The sequence below is a fragment of the Papio anubis genome, chromosome 1 (genome assembly GCF_008728515.1).
Source record: "Papio anubis isolate 15944 chromosome 1, Panubis1.0, whole genome shotgun sequence".
Taxonomy (NCBI): domain Eukaryota; kingdom Metazoa; phylum Chordata; class Mammalia; order Primates; family Cercopithecidae; genus Papio; species Papio anubis.
In genome coordinates this window covers 199636745-199649883 of record NC_044976.1, presented here as the reverse complement: position 1 = coordinate 199649883, position 13139 = coordinate 199636745, and the positions used below count along the sequence as shown (strand labels likewise).

Sequence of the window (13139 nt, the reverse complement as noted above, 5' to 3'; positions counted from 1 at the left end):
TAACCAAAGAGCAAGTGCTTTCCTTGAGCCACTTAGAGAACCCTTATTGGCCAGAAGAAAGATTTAGAAATACAACTTAGTAACATAACCAGCAGAGCTAAAAACATACATCAGAGGAACAGGTGAAGGATCATGCTAATTAGGAACATGCGAACACTGCAAAGCTCCGTAATGCCCAGGTGCAAATTTACAGGGAAAAGTAACCTGTGTGGTGCATTGAGGGCAGAGAAGAACACAACTTTCCTTGCCCGACTCAGTCTGGTTCTAGGTGTAGGAGTTAAAGAATATAATCTACCTTACATTTTGTTTCATCAGGCTAGATTTAGTGAAAGTTAATAGGTTTGGCACTTTCTCTCCTTCATTTAGGAGCGGGTGTTCAAAGCAGTTCTGACAATCTGACCACAGAGCTGAGTGGCCTTCACAAACCCAAACACTGCCATGGCAGTTTTGGAGTTTTGGTTTTGACTGTGCTTCCCTGAGAGATAGCCTGGCGGAGCATAGCTAGAGAGAGCAAGAAGTTGTGGGGTTGGGGTGGGTGGGGATCTCAGGGCGGGATCTTGTTGGATATAGCTGTGTGCATATGTATTAAGAGAGGGGCGCAGATAGGGATTTAATGGAACTGGCTTTGCAATCCTGGCTCTATCACCTGTATGATCTTGCATATGTTATTAAAGTTCCCCGAACCCCAGCCTGTTTACCTGTCAAATGGAGATAACAAGTGCATCAAAGGTAACATATAAAAAAGGTCCATCATGTAGCCCCAACTTGATAAAGGGTAGTGAATACGATTTTCATAATTCCTAGTAGCTTGTGGTTACTTAGTATTCCATGACTCAAAGCCCATCAGCTACCCTTGCTATGCTTAGGCAGAACTACTTGTTCATTTTCTATTTCCTTTCATTAAGTTTGCTTTATCGCCCCCAAGGAAGTGCTTTCTTGGTAGGAAGGAAAGAAAAGTCAATAAGACAAGCAGAAGACAAGAGAAATGACAAAAGGCCAAATGTAATATTAGCAGTGATGTTTCTAGAAAGCAGAAGGTGCAGAGTAGCCGCGGATCACCCTCTGACAACCCCACTGGTCCCTGTATGCTTCCTAGCCGCCCCACTCTCTCACAGGAGCCTGGAAGCCTGCTGGGCTAATCTGTCCTACTCACTAAGAGCAGAGAGGTGGCCCCAGGAACAGCTTCCCCAGCACCCCCCGCTCTTCGAGCTGCAAGAGACGGCACCTACTAGATGCCGGGCAATGTTCTAAGCACTCTGCGAAGCTGTAGGCGGGGAAGGAAACTGCTCCCGTGAAAAGGGCTGCCTTCAACTAATCAGGCTCTCACCAGCCTCTGCTGATCCTCACCTCCTACCTGTCAACGGATGGTTCCTCCTACTGATGGATTCCTATAGCCAGTAAAACAGTCTTTCTACAATGCCCCAAAGGCATTTTCTTTCTGTCAAGGAAAACTGCAGATGGCGAGCTCAGCCCCTGCCAGCCCTGACGCCCCACTCCCCGCGTTACACCTCCTGTGGGCCATGCTCTCCTCTGTCCCCTCTACCAACCACCCACCACCTGAACCTCCTCCCCGCCCCTGTCATCTCACCTCGGCCACCCTCTCCAGGAGGGGCTCCAGCCAGTGTTCATTACACTCGCAGTGACTGTCTAAGAAGGTCAGGACCTTGGCTTGGGCAGCATCGGCCCCCCGAACCCGTGAGCGCATCAGGCCTGTGGAGGCGAGGTGGAAAGCACGTCAGGAGAGAGAAGCCACGGGGCCAGCACGCTCCCACGCCGACCGGCGACGCCTCCCTGCCCGCAGCTCTGCAGCCTGCTTTCTGGGCACGGAGGTTACTGTAAACTTGCTGGATGAGATCAAAACTGCCCCCTGGTCACCAAGACAGATGACTGTCAGAACTTTTAATTTCAATAGTTATATTGGATGACTGGGAGGACAACGTTCCTAGAATTACTGTCTTCTGAGAAAGGCCTTTACATTACTGAAGTCTCCTTTATCAAGTAACCGAAACGTGGAACTTTTAAAACTACATTCCTCTGACACAGCAACAGTTCTCTAACTAACCAGGCTAAGGAAGGTGTCACCCAGAGACTTCCAGTGCTAATGGTGGTGATTTTAGTGGTGATAATATTTGTAACAGTGTTGTGACTATCTCTGTCTTCTAAGACTTATCAGGAGCCAAATAATGTAAGTTGCAAAGTCCTGCTGTCTGCCTTTTACACAAAATTAGTTATACTATTGGAAAATCTCTAATTTATATACTTGTGATCTGTTAATAATGTGCATGTTCATTATGACACAAAATATAAACAGTGTATTTCAAAAATTAGCTGTGGGTGCTGGCCTGTGCCTGTGGTTCTAGCTACTTGGGAGGCGAGGTGGGAGGATCACTGGAGCCTGGGAAGTGAGCCATGACTGGGCCACCGCACTCCAGCCTGGGTGACAGAGTGAGTCCCTGTCTCAAAATAAATTAAAAAATGCAATTAAATAATAGTTTATTTATCCCTGGATGTTGTGGTCATAAATGACTTTTGCTATATATGCTGGGCTTTCTATGTGAAGATGATGCAACTATTCATAATCTGTGAGGACAAGGCTGCTAAGTACTTTTTTCCACAGTCAAAATGGGTTTTCAGTGATTCCTATGTGGCTGCATGCTAGAATAGGGAAAAACACCAAAGATTTCAAGTTGTGATCATTGCAAAACAACTTCTACTGGGCAAACCTTTGCTCTGAAAACAATTATAAATTCTGAGCAAAATGTAAAAAGCAGCAATTTGAAGGCCAGAAGCAGACAAACTAGACAGGATCCAACCCCTTAAAAAAAGAAAATCACACTGAGCGAGCTCCATGTTTACACGGTGTTTTCCGCGAGGATGCTCTCCAATCCACTGCAATGCAGCCTTTATTGGCTTGAGTTGTCAGAGGATAGAGAGTTCAGAGCTTCTGGTATCTGGAAACTGAAGGAGGAGATCCTGGAAAGGAGGTAGGCCCCAAATCTGGCAATAACCTGTTAAATCTTTGGCTGACTCCTGAACCACGCAGGAACAAGTCAACATGAAAAGCAACAGTTAGAAGGCAGAAAAAACTAAGTTTCAGTTGCTATCCACTGCAGAGAAAACGAAGTTTGGAATTTGAGTCCTGCCAAGTATGACATGCTTGGTAAGGACCTCAGTTCTTCTACAGGAACTTCAGAAAGACCACACATAGAAATATAAACTATGTATCATGAATAAGGGACTCATAAAAACAGACTCATGATTTCACTCCAGGCGGGGCACGGTGGCTCACGTCTGTAATCCCAGCACTTTGAGAGGCTGAGGCGGGTGGATCACCTGAGGTCAGGAGTTCAAGACCGGCCTAGCTAACATGGTGAAACCTGTTTCTATTAAAAATACAAAAAATCAGCCAGGTGTGGTAGTGCACGCCTATAATCCCAGCTACTCGGGAGGCTGAGGCAGGAGAATTGCTTGAACCCAGGAGGCAGACGTTGCAGTGAGCCGAGATCGTGCCACTGCACTCTAGCCTGAGCAACAAGAGAGAAACGTTGTCTCAAACAAACAACAACAACAACAAAAACAAGAAAAAAAAACCATACTCATCCTAGCAAAGTTCGCAAAGTACAAAAAAAGCCTACAGAAGTTCAGCATCATCATCTGGTAATTTAACTGCCCAGTATAACAAAGATGAATACTCTTTAGAGAAAGATAACATAATCCAGTGTGTCTACAACATATCATCCACAACGTCCATTATAAAATTAAAAAATCACTACACATGAGAAGAAATAGGAAAATGGGGACGACACCAAAGAGAAAAAAAGCCATCAGAAGTTCACCCTGAGATGACCCAGGTGTTGGAATTAGCAGGGGAGAATTTAAAAGCAGCTATTATAAATATGTTTAATAACTCAAAGGCAACAATTGTAATGAGTGAATGGGTGGGGAATCTGAGCAAAGAAATAAAAACTATAAAAAAGAACCAAATAGGTATTCCAGAACTTAAAAATGAAATTATCTGAAATGAAAAATCCACTGACTGGTCTTAACATCAAATTGGAGATGGCAGAATGACAAGTGGACTTGAAGATGGAACAACAGAAATAGATCCATCTGGTGGACAGAGAAAAAAATTAAGGGGGAAAAAGTCTAGTGTCCTATGGGACAATTATCAAGTGGTATAACATATGTGCAACTGAAGTTCAAGAATGAGTCAGAAAAAAATACATGAAGAAATAAAACGCCAGCCATTTCCCAAACTTGGTGGAAAACATCACCTTACATATTCAATTTACATCAGCAAACTTGAAGCAGGATAAATATAAAGAAAACTAAATCTAGGCACATCATAATCAAATTGCTTTAAAAAAAACTATAGATATAGAGACAACCCGAAAAGCAGCCAGAGGAAATGACCCACAACATACAAGGGAACAACAGTATGAATTTTTTGAGACGGAGTCTCACCCTGTCACTCAAGCTGGAGTGCAGTGGCACGATCTTGGCTCACTGTAACCTCCACCTCCCAGGTTCAAGCAATTCTTCTGCCTCAGTCTCCCGAGTAGCTGGGACTACAGGCACATGCCACCATGCCTGGCTAATTTTTGTATTTTTAGTAAAGACAGGTTTCACCATGTTGGCCAGGATGGTCTCAAACTCCTGACCTCGTGATCCGCCCGCCTCGGCCTCCCAAAGTGCTGGGATTACAGGCGTGAGCCACCGTGCCCCGCCTGGAGTGAAATCTTTAAAGGGCTGAAAGAAAAATTGTCAACTCAGATTCTACTCTGAGAAAATAGCCTCCAATAACAAAGGAGAAAAGAATTCTTCAGATAAAACCTGAGATTGTGTTGCCTATGAGAAAAAATTCTAAAGAAAATTATTTGGGCTACATAAAAACTCCAATCTATGGAAAGAAACAGATACTACAAATGGAAAATATGAGGATAAGCTTAACATATCCACATATTCTTCTCCTTATTTAATAGATACTGACTATTTGAAGTAAAAATGTAACACTGTATTGTGGGGTTTAAGACCAATGTAGAAGTAAAACGTGATAATGATAGTACATAGTACATAGGAAAGGAAATGGAAATAGTCAAAATGGATATTGACTCTTAAGCAGATTGTCGTAAGTTAAAACTGTATGTTGTAATTCTCAGAGCAACCATGCATACATGAAAAGTATTGCTGAAAAGCTATAAGAATAATTCAAATGGAATACCAAAAAAATCAGTGAATCCAAAAGAAGGCAAGAAAGTAGGAACACAGTTACAAAAAGCAAAATGCACATGATACAAATAGAGAACAAACAGCCAAAGAGCAGACCCAAACCCAATCATAGCAATGATTACACCACATGTAAATGAACTACCCTTAATCTGGGTGGGCGCAATCTAATCAGCGCCAGCACAGCCAGAATGAAAGCAGACAGAGGAACTCAGACAGAGACTGGACTGGCTTGGTCTCCCGGCCCACATCTTTCTTCCATGCTGGATGCTTCCTGCCCTTGAACATTGGACTCCAAGTTCTTTAGCTTTGGGACTACTGGACATTTGACCACAGACTGAAGGCTGCACTGTCAGTTTCCCCACTTTTGAGGTTTCGGACTCGCACTGGCTTCCTTGCTCCTCAGCTGCAGATGGCCTATTGTGGGACTTCACCTCATGACTGTGTCAGTTAATATTCCTAAATAAACTCTCATTTATATATACATCTATCCTATTAGTTCTGTCCTTTTGGGGAATCCTGACTAATACAAAAGCCAAACATTGGTTCTTTTAAAAGATAAACAGTCGATGAACAGCAGACAGATGAAAAAAATAAGAAGATATAAATTGCCAAAATCAATAAAATAGTAATACTACTCCGACAAACAGTAAAAAAAGAGACAATATCATAAGCAACTTTGTGTCAATAAATATAAAAACGCTGGTGAAATACAAAATTTCTTGAAGGACAATCACCAAAACAGACACAAAAAGAAACAGCAGATCTGAATAGGTCTATATCCATTAAAAAGACTGAATTAGTTACTGAAAATCTTTCCATAAAGAAAAGTCCTGGTCCAGATTGGTTAATTTTATTAAACATTTAAAAAAGAAATAATTAAAATATTACACAAACTCTTTTCAAAAATAAAATAGAAGGGCACACTTTCCATCTTGTTTTATAAGGCTAGTAAACTGTAATGCCAAAACTGGAAAAATACATTTTAAGAAAATTACAGACCAATGTTTCCCATGAACACAGGTATAAAAATCCGTAACAAAAATACATTAAAAGGATACTGTATCATGACCAACTGTGGCTTATATTAGGAATGCAAAGCTGGTTTAACATCTGAAAATCAACCAATGTATTTCACCATATTAACAGATTAAAAAAGAAATACCACTTGATTATCTCCACAAATGCAGAGAAAAAGGTTTAACTCATTATTAACATGGTTTTTGTCCTACTATTGTCATTAAATAGCTGCAGGACCTTGAGGAAGCCACCTAACCTCTTTAGGCTTTAGTACTCCCATCTGTAAAATGAAAGTACTAGGCTCTCAACTTCCACTGTACATCGGCATCATTTTAGCAGCTTTTAAAAATGCAGCTGCCCACGTCCCACCCACAGAAATCCAGAAATTTCTATTTAATTGTGAATGAGGGCAAGATACGGTCCTAAATTCCCTAGGTGCTTCTAATAAATTGCTAGGTTAAGAATCAATGCACAATAAAATCCACAGAATATTGATCCGAAGACTGCTCTTTCACTACCGTAATATTTTAGGCAATTAATTTACTTTGTCATCTAGCAGCATCACTACAAGCACTTTGTGTGTATGCTTAAATAGATGGGCTCTTATATACACACACAGGTACATATATACATGAGTGTGTGTGCAAGTGTGCACATATTTTCTCATTCAATTGTTACAGACTTCAGCTGTTTCATATAGGCTTCCCATAATCTGGCTTCTCGCAACCCACCTTTCTCATGCCTTCTCCAACATATCAATATGGGTTCAACCCAAATGAACATTCTAGTGGAAAGTTAATACTGAGAAGCATTGTTCTGATTTCTCAGCAGTTTAAAGACAAAGACACTATTAGACAAGGCTAGTAAGTGATTTACAGTGCCAACATTATCTCTCTTTCCTCCTTCCCCACTTCTCCTCCTCTTTTTTTTTTTTTTTTTTTTTTAAAGCCTGTGCCAGGTGATGGGGTGGGATGGCAGATACTTTGGGTTTAAATTCATAAAGTTATTTTGAAGGTTGTTTAGGGGGCAGTAAATTGTCCCCTTTTTGGTTTATTCCAGGCTTGGTGGACTGATGTGAGTCTGGCAAACAGAGCTTGTTTAGAAGGCAAGGCTGATCCCACTGTTTATGTATCCTGAATGTCTAGGTTGATAACGCTAGTTGGTTAAAATATGATGCTGTTCTAACAGGCTTAATCACCGTGTTGGCCAGTAAGATTCTTGGTAAGAAAAACTTCACTCCTTGACTCCAGCTGGAGTGTATATATAACGAGAAGAAAGAGTTTTGCACTGATCAAGGAATACAATCACCACTCCTGGATCAACAGTCAGACTTAAATAGCAAATGTGGCACGGGCTCCAAAGCTCTGAGATTTTCCTATTCTGAAAGATTTCTCCCGACCATAGAGGAGCCTAACAATTCAGTCATCAGGGTATCTAACAGTACTGACACACTGGAAGTTAATTACATTGTGACTGGAGCTTCCTTTCCAGACACTCCAAAGTACTACTTTCCTCCTTTACAGCCTCTCTTCTAACTGCCAATAAAATAGTCTTCATGAGCTCAGCTCCAGCACAGATAAGACTGACAGAAGGTTTCAAGGCTGGCATTTGCAAAATCGCATAAGCATATAATTGCAGTACTCTCTCCCCATTTTGGATAGTTCACCTTCAGCAGGCTGTCAAACTTGAATCCCGGTTATTTTATCAGATGCCTGGAGCATGGAGTCACTCAACTTCTTATTGCTAAATCTTTGTTTTTCTTCTAAACTTTTGTACTCAAGGGACTGATAAAACCTCCTAGGTTGTGAAAGAAAGAAGCCAATTTTCTGAATACATAAATAAAAATGTAATTTGATCTTACTCTAATATACAAATAATTTCAATTAGTCAAGCTTTTAATGTCCTTCCTGTGTTTGGTGGGAGAAGTCTCCCAAGTGGCTCTGGTAGAGGGAGACAGAAAAAAAAGCTAGACAATTAATTGCTCTTTGAGCTAAAGCACTTCTTTATGTTATTACTGGGCTCAGGAAAAGTCAGAATTCAACTGTCTTGGTACTCAATTAAGAAGAATCTTACCTTCTCGTCGATCATTTCTAAGAACTCGCACTTTCTCAATTTTCCCCAAGAGAGCCCCGTCCTCAGCTAGGAAAAGAAAAGAAGCACAGCATTCTGAATCTGGAGTTCATAAAGGGCTTTGCATTCAACCACAGCATTCTCAATCATCTGAGGGCCGATTATCTCCTTGGGCATCACAGAGGCACCTCTTCTTTCTGTGGATCTGATTTCTGGCTTGTTCACACTTCATCAGCACCCCCGCTACACTACAGGAAGACTGGTGCCCAGAGAAGAGCCAGACACAGGGATGAAATCAGTGTCAGTACTCACGATCATTGCTGTAGTCATCCACCAAGATGATTTCTTTTATGAGATGGGGTGGGCTTTTCTTAAGCACACTAAGAAAAGACAAGAAGATAAAGTTTATAAGGTCTTTTACGGGTATAAACTTTTAGCCTGGGGTAGGAAATTCTCATATCTTGGTCCTAACCCTTGGTTGGAGGAGCTACCCATCGCACCCTATGCGGAGTAGTCAGGAGACCCTGTCTGCAGCCCCCACTGACAGCCCTGGCCTGACTGTGCCTGGGACACAGCTAATGTCTTAACACCCCTGACAGGTGCATCTCCTGGCCTCACCTGACCACAGTTCTCAGCAGGGCCGACCTGGCTTCATTGTGAAACGTGATCACCACGCTGGTGGCCGGCAGATCTACCCGCCACTGCTTCCGCTGACACCTGTAGGAAGAGAAAGATGGCCCCCTGAACTACAACCCCCAGAGCAGCCACAGCTTGTTTAGCCCTTGAGAGAACAAGCAGACCGATCAACTGGGATGGACACGCTATGATTAACTTGTTATCTGCAGAAGTTCCTGGCCTGTTCTGAGATGAACTGCCAATGGGACATAAGGAAACAGAAAAACACAACCGGAGTTACGTTCTGAGAGATGAACGATTCCGGCAAAAAGTAACATATTGAGAACATCTTTCTAACACGTTAAAAAAAAGTGTTTTAAAACAGTGAAATCCCATTTCTACTCTCAAGCAGATACACCTCTAGAGATGCGCTTTTCACAAATTGCAGTCGTAATTTCTGAGGGGCAGAACCAACTGTGTGCCACTGCTCTTTTCTTGTTTTCTATATTGCCTACAACAAGCATGTGGTACTCCGGTGATATGTGGAACTTGACTCTCACCATGAACAGCGGACCCACTGGAGGTTTTCCCTGCCCGGGACAGCAGGGATGCATGTCCCTTGTCCTGGAAGGCCATCCCCAAATACCCCAGAGGGCAGTGGTGAAGTGAAGATGGGGAGATGGAGTGAGGGTACAGTCAGTGGGACCCTGAGCCTGCCTGAGCTCTCCTTTTCCTGTAAATGGTAGGGAGGAACCCTGGGATCACTTCTGCACAGAAGCTGATTCGGAGGCCAGATCTACAAAGCAGGGGCAGATTTCAACATGGCACCTCTCAAATTTGAGCTCTACAGACAGACACAAGACTAGAAGAACAGTAAGTAGCTTTTTTTTTTTTTTGAGGCAGGGTCCAACTCTGTCACCCATCCTAGAGTGCAGTGGCATGTTCATAGCTCCCTGTAGCCTTGAACTCCTGGACTCAAGTGATGCTCCTATGTCAGCCTCCCAAGTAGCTGGGATTACAGGTGTGCCATCACATTCAGCTATTTTTTTGATTTTTTGTAGAGCTGGAGGTCTCACTCTGTTGCCCAGGCTGGTCTCGAACTCCTTGCTTCAAGCAATCCTCCCATCTCAGCTTTCTAAAGTGCTAGGATTACCGGCATGAGCCACGGTGCTCAGCCAGAATAGCTATTTTAAAAAATAGCTGATAGGTGTAGGTGGAAGATGCTAAAGTATCATACACTAGAAATAAGCAGTTGAGGTCTACCAGGCTCAGCAGAACCCATCAGGAGGAACCCTTCAAGGCAGGGTCTACAGACTTGAAGAGCAACCTAGTACAGAGCAATGTTCCCAGAGAATCTTGAGAGAAAAACACACCTGGGCAGGACTGACAGCCCGCGAGGACTTCTGGAAACACTTAATTTCTGGTTTGACTGTATTCAGAGTTACTAAATTGTAATATTACTGATACCAGCTTGGAAAAGAGGCTTTGGCTTCAGAAAACCAGTTCTTAAATGGTGATGTTGATGCCCTGTGGTCATGAGGATGAACAGTCTTGCCTGTGAGGTGGCAAGAGGGGCCTGTTCGTCTGTCCCATGCTGAGGTTCCCTCCCTGCTGGCATTTATTATTTGCACAATGTTCCTGCAACTCTAGCAGTTAAACACACTGCCAATGGAATTGAGGAAGCACAAAATCTTTGTTGAGGCTCAGAAAATGATACCCCAAATTACATTGCTTTGGCATGCTGAGTGCTTTGAATCAAGCAGATTCAGAGACCTCAGAAATGAGCCTCAGAACCAAAGTCTCTCTCTCATCTTCTCCTCCCCACCCCCTCCAACTTCCCTTGTCTCAAGTTCTCTTATCTGCCTGAGGGAAGTTCATCCAGAAGACTTGCATTTGTCTTGGACCCCTCTCTGGAATCTACATTAACCAGAGATTAACTCATATAGCAGAAGAAACTAAAAGCCCACACCAAGATCCCACTCCTGGAGACACTTTTCACTTATTCTTTCAATTATTCTTCTAAAGGCTGTCACCTGATTTACCTGCATGATAAAATAACCTCTGTTCTCAGTGGAGTTCTGCCCCTCACCTTCCCATAACTTGTCGCCACCTCCCCGACACCCTGGAGGAAATTTGTTCCAGGCTATTGTCTGCATTTCCATACTAATCATCTCCCCTAAACATCATTTACTCTTCTAAAATTGCCTACATCCCTCACTTGCCTCTCCCCTATGAAGAGAGTATTTAAGCTTCAACCATCTGGCCCTTCTTTTGGAGTCTCATATTTTGTGTGGCTCCTGTGCACATTTGCACATTAATAACAAATTTATTAATCTATTGTCAGTTTATTTCAGCTGACATAAAGATTCAAACCTTCACAGGGGGAGGGACACAATCCCTTCACTCTTATGCCTTCCATGGGACCAAGACATTTTTTAAAAATTATGTAGGGTTTTTTTTTTTTTTGAAATGGAGTCTTGCTCCTGTCATCCAGGCTGGAATGCAGTGGCATGATCTCGGCTCACTGCAACCTCCACCTACTGGGTTCAACCAATTCTCCTGCCTCAGCCTCCCGAGTAGCTGGGACTATAGGCGCCTGCTACCATGTCTCGCTAATTTTTGTATTTTTAGTAGAGACGGGGTTTCTCCATGTTGATCAGGCTGGTCTTGAACTCCTGACCTCATGATCTGCCCGCCTCGGCTTCCCAAAGGGTTGAGATTACAGGCATGAGCCACCACGCCTGGCCCTAATATAATCCCACTGTAGCTCTTAATATTGTTTACCACAACCATGAATTATCTGCTCCCAAAATTAGAGATAATATGTATCTAAGATGGGAAATCAGTGGACAAAGGAGATAGATTAAAAATATATACATATTTGGAACTCAGCCATCGCTAAAAACATTTAAGGAGTTAAGAACTGAAGTGGATGGTCTAGCAGCTGCCAAACATTGACCAGCAATTCCACAGGAATGGCCGCAGCTTCAGAGAAAGTGTTCAACAGACACTCATTTTCCCTCGTGACTACTTCAGAAAAGCGAATTTTGAAAAGAAACATGAAAAGCAGTGCAATTAAAAAGCAATTAGGTCCGAATCACAAAATGAGCTTCTTTTGTTTATTATAGTTACTATTTTAATTAACCATGAGGAATTGCACAATATACTAGTTGTTTGGGGGGAAACTCTTCACTGTTGTTTGGGGGAAAAATACAGTCAGGAATTAATATCGAACCTCATTAGAGCTCCTGACAGCTAAGTCTTTCCTGACAAGTAGACTGATAGGCTGGTTTTTCTTTTTTCCAATTTTAAGAATTAGCAGATTGTTAGATTAAGGAAGTGACAATCTGCAAGACTTAAACTGTAAACAAATTAAACCAAAGAATGTCATTCCCAAGAACCCAATCTGTAATGCTAATGAAATAAGGACTCCGTGCCGCGCTAGGAGGCAGCTATCCTCTGCAATTAGGTCCCACTTAACACAGCGGGAACTGCTGAGCCGAGCAGACCTAGGTTGAATGACTTACTCAACATGGGCTTATGCAGCCATAGGAGAATTTAAAAAGAGACATAAGGCAGCATTTTTTCATGCTAAATCGTAGTAAACGGAACCGATCCAATCACGTCCTATTCTCTCATTTTCCTTTTCTCTGCAGGAAGCCTCATCTTCCAGGAGGGTTTGGAAGTCTCACGGGGCTCTGGAAACGTTTTTTAGAACACGCATAGCTGCTGCCTTCATATCATTTTATTAAAATTCATCTACATATTCATAAGGCATCCATTTTTGCTAGGAACTGGCATTTGGGAAACTTAAGAGGGATCCGATTTTTAAGGCAAAGAGAGATAAAAAGTAAAAACTAAGAAATATTTTACATCCCAGAGTTAGAGCGAGTGTGTGTATGTATATGAATTTAGATAATAAATCCTCACATTGAGCCAAGAAGGTGGGGTCGGCTTGAAGAATGTCTTTAAAAAGAAAGAGAATAAATTTTGTATTTAAAGAGCCATATCCCTGCCAACCAGTCTTCACTACTCCAGAGCCAGTGAAAGAACACCCAATATAGTAACTCAACAGGGGAGCCGGCTGCCAGGGGCACGTTCATACTTGAGCTTTCTCTGGGAATTGAGTAGAAACGGTAGTTTATTTGAAGTCAGAGGCAGGAAGAGTGTGCAGTAAGGTTTGTTCTACCAGACAACACAGGCTAGAA

At 42.5% G+C, this 13139-nt stretch overlaps 1 protein-coding gene across 3 annotated transcripts in view; it reads right to left on the bottom strand.

Moving 5' to 3' along the window:
* GALNT2 (polypeptide N-acetylgalactosaminyltransferase 2) overlaps positions 1-13139 on the bottom strand; it is a 217855-nt gene that overhangs the window by 36462 nt on the left and 168254 nt on the right. For all 3 annotated transcript variants that reach the window (XM_003893785.4, XM_021931277.2, XM_021931270.2), the window contains exons 4-7: positions 8935-9033; positions 8629-8696; positions 8320-8385; positions 1589-1710 (exon numbers count right to left, since the gene is read on the bottom strand). In XM_003893785.4, the coding sequence (XP_003893834.2) occupies positions 1589-1710; positions 8320-8385; positions 8629-8696; positions 8935-9033 (355 nt within the window). The remainder of the gene's footprint in view (positions 1-1588; positions 1711-8319; positions 8386-8628; positions 8697-8934; positions 9034-13139) is intronic.